This window comes from Orycteropus afer, unplaced genomic scaffold, assembly GCF_000298275.1.
Source record: "Orycteropus afer afer isolate SDZICR_OR568_19922 unplaced genomic scaffold, OryAfe1.0 scaffold00184, whole genome shotgun sequence".
NCBI lineage: Eukaryota > Metazoa > Chordata > Mammalia > Tubulidentata > Orycteropodidae > Orycteropus > Orycteropus afer.
In genome coordinates this window covers 3,614,000-3,623,841 of record NW_006921771.1, presented here as the reverse complement: position 1 = coordinate 3,623,841, position 9,842 = coordinate 3,614,000, and the positions used below count along the sequence as shown (strand labels likewise).

Here is a 9,842-nt window from a genome sequence, read left to right as displayed (position 1 = left end):
CCAGCCTTCTGGTTAGCAGTCAACTGTCTTAGGCACTAAGCTACCAGATTATATATATATATATATGTATATATATATATATATGGAGCTCTGGTGGTGTAGTACCTAAGGCATCTGACTGCTGGCCAAAAGGTCGGTGGTTGAAATATTCCAGGAGCCCTGTGGAAGAAAGATGGGACAATCTACTTCCATAAAGATTTATCACCTTGGAAACCCAATGGGGCTTACTGTGAGTCAGAATCAACTTGATGGCAGTGGGTTTTGGGGTTATATAAACCAGAAAACAAAACTCACTGCCATGGAGTCGAATCCAACTCATAGAGACCCCTCCTTGGGTTTCCAAGGCGCTATCATCATGGAAGTAGATTGCCCAACCTTCCTTCCAAGGAGTGGCTGGTGGGTTTGAACTACCAGCCTTCTGGTTAGTAGTCAAATGCCTTAGGTATATTAATATATATACAAGTATCCAAACCAAACAAAAGCCACTGCCGTGTGTGTGAGAGGGATGAGGGAAATGACAGAACTTCTTAGGAGATAAACCTACTAATGCCAATTACCAAAGTCATAATCTTTTCTTATTTCTCACCATGACCACTCAAGGAGAAAACAAAAACAAAAGAAAAATAAACTGCTCCCACTTAAGAGATCATTTTGGTCCCATATACTTGTTTTTTTTTTCCCTCTTGACTGGGTCATCCCTGGTAAATTCAGCTTCATCCTTGGCTTTCTTGTCTCAAGTTCTCTATATGGGGTTTGTCCCTGGGCCATCTCATGGCTCATGCTACTCTCAGAGTGGAGCTAACCCAGATTTTCTTGTTTCACAATTTATTTTGCACCCTTTTGGTGTGGTCCCCAAATCTCTTTAGATAAACAAACCTATCCAAACTTCTGGAAGCAGGATTTGAGTAATGACCCTTTCATCCTGATCTGTGGTGATTTTGTCCCCATCCCACACAGATGGGACACGATTATGTTTCTATGTCACACCCTGTGGTGCCACAGGGAAAAGAGATACAGAAATCACCAAATGGTCAAGGGGAAAAGGATAGGCTCCCAAAAAAGATAAAGAAGAGGCAGGAATAATAATCAGCAAGATGAGAACTGAGATCCATTTGGGAATGATGAGCAGTGAAGAGGGCCTGAGGAAGGTCTGACATTGGACGGGAGAGGCTGGCTTACAGGCAAGGTCAGTGGAAGGAAGATGATGAAGGGAAAAAGAGCAGGGTGAGGCAGCTGCCAGAGAGGAAAGATGAGAAGCTCAACTCTGACAAGGGAAGAAGGGAAGAAGGAAGGCAGAAAGGATTCAAGGGAAGAATTGTTCCAAGGACAGAAGTTACACCAGAGTTCTGTCCCAGACTCTTCTGGCTGCTTCACTCTGCCTTAGAATTTTCATTTATAATGGGGTTCCATGTTAAACTTTAGCTAAAGCAATGGGAATATTATGCTGCATAACAGAATTGATTGGAAAATCTTCATATGGCTATTTAAGAAAGGTGAAACTGACCAATCTACTCAATTTAGCGCTGATCATGATTGAAAATGATGGTGGTTGTAAGCCACTTTTCCAGCAGTCTTACTCTCTAGTTCCACACATTAAATTATTTAGTCACCAATGCATGATTCACTACCCTCTACTAGGTCTTGTTGTTGTTGTTGTTATGTGCCGTCGAGTCGGACCTGACTCATAGCTACTCCTCCTTGGGTTGCCAAGGCAGTATCACTATGGAAGTAGATTGCCCCATCTTCCTTCTGAGGAGTGGCTGGTGGGTTTGAACCGCCAGCCTTCTGGTTAGCAGTCAAGTGCCTTAGGCACTATGCTACCAGAGCTCCCAACTAGGTCTTAAGATTATAAAGAAAAATAAGAAATAAGTCATATTCTCTATCTGTAAGTTGTCTATATTCTACGGGGGAGACCAAAAAAAAAAAAAAACCAAATCCACTGTCATTAAGTCAATTTCTACTCATAGTGACCCCGTGAGACAGAGTAGAACTGTCCCATAGGGTTTCCAAGGCTGTAAATCTTTACAGAAGCAAACTGCCTCATCTTTCTCCCGCAGAGTAGTTGGTGGGTTTGAACTGCTGGCTTTTAGTTAGTTTCAGTTAACCAAATGCTTTAACACTACCACCATAGCTCCTTATGAGGGAGACAGACACCAAAAAATAACGTGTTCAGAAGCATTATGATAAAGGTATTAACAAAAGGTTATGGAGAGAGAAAGAAGGGTGTGCTTTGGCCATTTCCTAAATACATTCTCATTCTTTAGCTCAATTGGTTGCATTCACCTAGAAGCCTCCCTTCCTGACTCTGACACTCAAGCCGGGTTCTCGGAAATCTTGACCATTCTTCAAATCTCAAGTCAAATGCCATTTTGTTTACAGAGTATTTCTAATCTTAAAAGCTGGAATTAATCTTTCCATACTATGTACTTCTATAGCACTTTATTTGTATCTGTTTCCAACACTTACTCCAATTTTTTTTTTTTTTTTTAAGCTATGTGTTTTGATGAAGGCATATATATGCTGTCTCTATCAATATACTGGTAGTTCCTACGACAGCAAGTGGATGCCTGATTCGTCTTTGGATCTCCCATAGGCCTGAATATGGGACCTTCTTACAAGGCACTCAGGGTCTGCTGAGATGAAAGTTCATTTACATTAACAAATCTACAGCCCCTTTTAGGATGACTAAAGTGAGTGGACCCTACTTCATGTTAACAATTGTGCGTCTTTGTTTTTATACGCTGAAAGGCAAGGAATTCCTTGGTACGGCTCTTCTAGCCATGGTGCTTGTGGCCCACCAAGGGATCTGATAGCTTGTTGGTAATGCAAATAAGGTACATGGTACCTTGTGGGACTGGGACCATGGAAATAAGGTATATGGAACCCTAATGTGGGATTAGTCAGTTTTGCCATCTTACTAGGCTTAAAATGAGCCATTCCAGATGATCCCCCAAAAGGGGGATCTCACTACCATCAAGAGGGGAGAATCAGGAGTGGAGAGTGTCCTTGGACCCAAGATCCATGAGCAGAGAGACAGTGAGAAACAGAAGAGGCAGAAGAACCAAGAGACCAGCATAAGACAGAGCAGTGGGCTTCCCAGGCCACAGAGTAAGAAAGCTAAGTGCCTTTGGGCAGGAGGCTTGCTGGTGGAGTGGGGTGCCTTTTGGGGTGCCTATCAGCAAAGCTAAGAGTTTTCTAACACTGGTCTGAGCAGGGCAGAGGCCGAGGCCAGGGAGAAGTGTGCTTGCGACATGACTGAGAAGAAGCTGTCCTGATTGAAGAACTGTATCCTGAGTTCTTTCTGATCTTGAATTGTAATCTGTTACTTCCCTAATAAATCCCATAACTGTGAGTATTGTCAGTGAGTTCTATGTGACCACTGCAATGAATCATCAAACCCAGCAAAGAAGTAGAGAGTGCCATGGGAGGGACGGTTGGTGTCAGATTTGGTAGAAAGGTTGGAAGGTGGTGGCATGTCTGACCTCCACCTCATAAGAACCAGCCTTGGGCTGCTAATGCTCATCTTGATTCTCTCTCTCCCTTATGAAGTTAGAGGAAGTTAGAGGACACCACTGCCATGCCCTTTTTGCACATGCCAAAAATTATTTCTTGTTTCAAAGAGGTATAAAAGAAATAATCTTTAGACCTAACATGTATCAGTCACTTTTTTTTCATTTATTTTTATATTTGGACCAAAAAAAACAGGAAACTAAAAATAAATGTTGAATTAATTAAATAATTTTAACTCTGGAAAGGACTCTATATTTCATTTAATCTAATATCTTAATTAAAAGTAAAAAAAGAAAAAAAAAGCTAACTACAGAGAAATTCAGATATTTATACTTCTTCTAAGGAGCTCTGCAGTGTGGTAGGTAAGACATTTGTCTGTTAACCAGGTCAGTGGTTCAAATCTACCAGCTGCTCTGTGGGAGAAAAATGAGACAATCTACTTCCATAAAGATTTATAGTCTTGGGGGGGGGGGGAGAAGATTTATATCCTTGGAACCCCAATGGGATCACTATGAGTTGGAATCAAATCAATGGCAGTTGATTTGGTTTTGGTTTTTGGTTTATAGTTCTCGATCACAAAGCCAGAATCAACAATTCAATTTTGCAGACCCTGGGAAAGAGTATGGTTAAAAAAGAAAAAATAGCACTCTGCAGAGAAAAAGAGTTCATTGAAAAATAGTATAGAATACAAAAAAAAATATTTTCCCTATCAGTCCTTTTGTCCACAATGAATACTTTTGTCCACAAAGAAAATTATGCTTTCATAAGCATTAATGAAAATATTTGTAGTGTTTAATGTCTTTAAAAGCTTTAGTATAAAAATCAGATTTTTTCTGATTCTCAGATCCTTTACCCTTACAGCAGAAACGGATTCTACACAGTTGGCAATGAGAATTGTTCTGAAGTTCTTCTCCTGGGTATTCCAATATATTTGGGTGACACTGGTCAATAACAGGTGTTCTTAACAGTTGCAGAAGTAAGATAATACATCACGGCTCTGCTGAGAGGTACACATTCACACATGTTCTTTCCCATCACAGCTTAGGCAAATGCAGCAGGTGCACTCAGATCTGACATACTTTACTCCATTCAGTTCTGCTATTATTGACAGAATCTCTGCCCTTTCTTTGCCCTGTCCCATCTTACGGCTGCCATATCCCCATCCTGGTGGATCTGACCCAGTCTAATGGACACCCCAGATCAACACACACATACATCCATACAGACATACACACATATGTGCACACATGCACAAAATAGGTCTCATCACTAAATTTGAATTGTAAATGAATTAGGTTCCAATTCTAAATATATATAAGGATATGTGTGTGTATATGTATGTATATATATATATATATATCTCACTCAGATATGTAATATATACAAATATACGTGTCTGCCTCTTCTCGATTTTTGCAGTGATATATAATCACTCAGACAAAGACCACCTAGTTTTAAACATTCTCCCATTCATCACAGAAGGTGGTCTATGAGACCTGGTTTTATTATAGCCTATCCCCACCATTCTGCACTTCCCATGGCTGCCTCAGTGGCACAGGGAAGCATATAGGTTTTGGAGCCAGCTACATTGGGGCTTAAATCCTGGTTGTGCCATTTACTATTTGTGTGACCTTGAGAAATTACTTAACTTGTCAGTATAAGGATTTCCTTATTTCCAACATGAGGATACTAATGCCTACTTCATGGAGGTGTAAGGTTTTGAGGTCATGTAAGCAAATGGGTGCTACTTGGTAGTGCTCAATAAATAATAGCTATTATGATAAAGGTGATGTTGAAAGAGGGAAGAGGAGAAAACGGAGGGGAGGAAGATGGTAGTCCCTATCTCCTGAATGCCTTCTATATTTCAGAATTTCTTAGCAAGGCTGAGCAGAACATGACTGTTGGCCTTTATCTGGGGAGTACTAAACTAGAAGTAAGGGGTAAGAGAACTAGTGGAGGGGGATGGAGTCCATAAATGGCCAGCACTTAATATACTTAATGTGATTATTATTATAATATGTGAGTTTATATACGTACACACTTTCCCCACTGGGAAAGAGAATTTCACAAGAGGAAATTCAGCATCTTTTGAGGAGTCCAGGCCATTTTTGTTGCTTAACAGGACTGGACTCCATAAGGCAGAAAGAATAATTTCCTGTCCCCCCGTCAATGGCTAACCATAGAATTTCCAGTTACAAAAGCATGTCTCAGGTGTTTTCTCCCCTTGGAAACTTTAATAACTATGAGATACTCTATAGATCACAGAACAAATGTCCAGCTACTTTCTGGAGTCAAAGAGTAAGAATAAACAGCCAAGTCACTAAACAGAGTTGCTGTTATGGTCTGAGCCATCCAAAGTACAATGAGGAAGGAAGAAGCCCTGACCTACCCAGAACGTGCCCAGGAGGAAAGAGCCTGCCTGAGATGCCATTCTGTTTGCAAACACATGCTGCCCGCCCTATCAATCCACAAAACAATTCTATCAAAAAGCCTGAAGGCAAATGACTAATATTAAAGGTGATATGTGTATCATTTCTGTGATGACTCCACAGGCGTCAATTAAACACGAAAAAGACCTGTTCCAAAGCATGACCATCTGGCGTTTCCTAGTGAGCTGTAGCCAATGGCTGATAAAACACAGGTGATTATAATCATAAAGAAATTTAGCAGCCCTTTCCTTGCTCCAAAGCAACCAGGGACTATGGGGACAATGAACCTGGAAGACCTCCAAAAGAGGAGGAGAGGAAGGAAAAACCTGCATTGGAAGCCAGCACTGCTCTTCCTCATGCATAGAAAGCAAAGATCTGGGGTTGTATAAGGTCATCTTTTCAGCCAGCAAAAAAGGCAGACTAATCCAAGGGATGTTTGGGAGTTTGCCTGGTGGTGTCTGGGAGATCTTCAATTATTATGTCTCCAGGTGAGAGACAAGATTGGCAAGTAGTTGGTTCCCTGCTCTTAGAAGTGCTTTCCAAGTACCAGCATCATAGCATCTTGCCCAGCACGCTAGGGCAAGATCACTGTAGCCCAAATATCCTCCCTAGAATTCATGCCTTAACCAGCTTTTGAATGGAAGGAAAAGGACACACTTAACAAATCAAACCAGAATGATGTCAAGGTATAAAGCAGAGACAGCAGTTGGAGCAGAAGTGCCTTTTAAAGCTGCAGTACTGGATCAGGCAGGCAGACACCTGTATATATATAGACAAAGCTTCAAACATCACCACCTCATCACACCTAATGACTGCTTGCGATGAAAGCATTCTCTATTTCTGGCTTTCTCAACAAGAAAAATATGTGTCTTCATACTCAGTCCTGGTTCGGAACCTGTTCTCTACTGCGAATCTATTTTTTTTTTCTTCTTGTTGTTCCTTTCTCCAACATACAAGGTCAGATACGTTAGAAAGGAAAGATTTTTGTTTTAATTTTGATTTAGCTCTAAAATTGTTAGACTTTTTTTTATTCACTTACCCTTGAGCTTTCCTTTTCTCTTTAAGTGGTTCAAGTAAATGCACCCATCACATGCAATGGCCCCAACATTAAGAAGATAATATTCTTAGAATGAGACTAAACTCATTGCCATGGAGTCAATTAGGGCTCATAGCTATGCTACAGGACACTAGAACTGCCCCATAGGGTTTTCAAGGCTGTAAATCTTTATGAAAGCAGACTGCCACGTCTTTCTCCCCTTGAGAGACTGGTGGAGTTGAACCACTGACTTTCTGGTTAGCAGCCAAACTCTGCTGGCACTGTGCCAGCAGGGCTCTTTTAGAATGAAACTATTAAGTAAAATAAAAAATAAAATAGCGATGCTTCCATTCTCATGAGTCCCCCTTGCCAATGATGCAGTGTGTTTGAATCTCTTTAAAAGGGCTGCTCCTGTGTTCTTTTTGGTTTGAAAATAAAAAGGGCTTTAGTTAAGGTCACTGACAATTATTTTCTCAGCACAATAGAAATGCAACCCAGCCCATTAACAACACTAACATGGCAGAATTAACACAGTAGGAAGTAGGAATAGAAGAATACCTGGGATTGCCAGATTGGAAAGGGGGACGTTGTGGAGGTGAGGGGACAGCGAGGCCATCCAGTCGGCATTGCAGACCTCCGATGATGTCTTTGTCCCGCTGGGGTTCGGGGAGCAGATGGTCCCCATCCTGAGTTTCCTCCTGGCTTTCCTAACTGCTAGCATCCCTCTCGTAAACAGTCTGTCCCGGGCTCTGCCCAGAGACACTCACTCAGTGATCATCACTGCCAGGGCTCTGTAGACATTTCAGGGCCACCTCTGTCAAGCCCGTCGTTTGCCAGGGACACGGAGTAAATAGGTGGTTCTCTATCCACCTTCCACCACCTATAGTCCTCCTCCCCCTGGTTCACCCAGCCGCAGCTCCACTCCCTTAATCTGCTCAGTCCCAGACACGTTAAACTTCTTACGTTCCCTTCTGGAGCTGGGAGGAAGATAGGCTCCTGGAGATAAATCTCACAGAAACTGAATGTCCGCGGAGCAGCCACGCCCGGAACCACTCACACGACAGGTGCCCACGTAACACAAACCAAACCCATGCCTGAGGGTCCATACACATGTGCACGCTGAGCACCCCACCTCCAGCCCGATTTAGGCTTCTATATATATGTCACTGGGCTGGTACTTATGCTGAGCCTGCCTGCTAAACGCTCCCCTTGCTTCTCATCAAGATTCTCCCTGCCCTGTGGCTTCCTCAAAGGCCCTCAGAAGTGTAACCTGCGGCGCCCCGACTCCCTGCAGCTCGGCCCGGACTCTCGGCAACCCCGCCCCGCAAATGCCGGGCAGAAGTGGCTGGCAAGGCAGCAGGTGATTGGTTGGTGGAGGGGAGCGCTGCGATTGGCCGGCGCCCTCCTGGGCTGTCCCTTGGCTCAACTGGCATTCTTTCCGCGATCCCCAGTCTCCACCCCTCGGTTACTCTCGCCTTCCCTTGCAATGACAGACTCAGCTGCAGAGACTGCAGACCTAGAAACTCTCAGGCATTGGCCAGTCAGACCTCAGATAGGTTTCTTTCCTCCGCCCTTTCACAATCAGCCGTCATATGTTAAACGTAACAACGCGTGTTTCCTTCCCCCTACCTGTCTCTCTCTGACAATTGCACAGAAAGTACATTACATTGTCAGTAAGCCACAGAGACAGCAAAAATATGATAGGAAAAGAAGCCGAGAAAGGTATATATATTTGGATGAAAACATCGAGGATGGATTGAACTTCACCATTACATAATTAAGACTCGCCTATCTAAACACCACTTCGCAACCGTTTAGTGCTTTGATTTCCATTTCACAGATGAAGAAATAACAATACTTTATATTTGCACTGATCGTTTATTTGGAACCCTCTTCCAAATCCTATGTACCATACGCTCTTCACAGTGCCCCCATAAGGCAGGGAGGAATGATTAAATGGAAGTCCAAGGGCACTGTGAATAATTCATGCTGTGGCATTATTAGAAAATGCCATTTTGGATTGAGACCCTCAAACCTGGAGGCTTCCAGGCCCATAAACCCATTTCTGTGCTTTCTCCATTGCTTGCAATGTTTCTTAGTCCTTCAGAAGGTACTTTTCCTTGGTGAAAAACTATGGATTCTTTACTGATAAGAGGACTTTGCACACAAAAATCATAAGAACATTTGGCCAACAGGCAAATAAAGAAAAGCACCCTGTCCTGGAAGGTGGGACCCTGGAGGATGCCATGTCAGGCTGCTTATGGGAAGGGTTTATAGGAAAAGGAAACAGCAGCCTGTGTTTTAGAGAAACTGAAGGGTCATATGTAGATCTGTAGGTCATCTTACATTTAATAATCAAATTACCCCAATTTATCTCCAAGGTAACATCTCAGCTGCGATGTCTTTGTCCCCAGCCCTGCCTTTCTACATACATAACTCCTGCTGCATATGAAAATTTCCACTTCCAGTCCATTCTTCACATTCATATAAACCTGCTTTCAGCTACATTTATTTTTCTTTCCTGTAGGAGTATTCCACCCCCCAAAAAAAACAAAACCAAACCCATTGCTGCCAAATCAATGCTGACTCAGCTATTCTACAGGAGAGAAAACTGGTTTCCACCATCGTAAATCTTTATGGAAGCAGATTGCCACATCTTTCTCCCCTGGATCAGCTTGGTGGGTTCAAACCATCAACCTTTTGGTCAGCAGCGGAAAGCTTAATCACTATGTCACTCGTGCTTCTTGGAGTATCCCTTACTGGATTAAAAAAGAAAGTGTGTAATATTTATCATCTATTTTCTAATGCTTAATGAACACTTCAATATAGTGATCTTTCTTCAAGTATGCTATAAGATTTAGGGAATA

General features: G+C 42.4%; 1 protein-coding gene across 1 annotated transcript in view; it reads right to left on the bottom strand.

Moving 5' to 3' along the window:
- The window catches only part of PLCXD2 (phosphatidylinositol specific phospholipase C X domain containing 2), a 100,779-nt gene extending 93,083 nt beyond the window's left edge, over positions 1-7,696 (bottom strand). The window contains exon 1 of the mRNA XM_007947422.1: positions 7,534-7,696. Coding sequence (XP_007945613.1) covers positions 7,534-7,696 — 163 coding nt within the window. The remainder of the gene's footprint in view (positions 1-7,533) is intronic.
- Between the last annotated feature and the right edge of the window lie 2,146 nt (positions 7,697-9,842).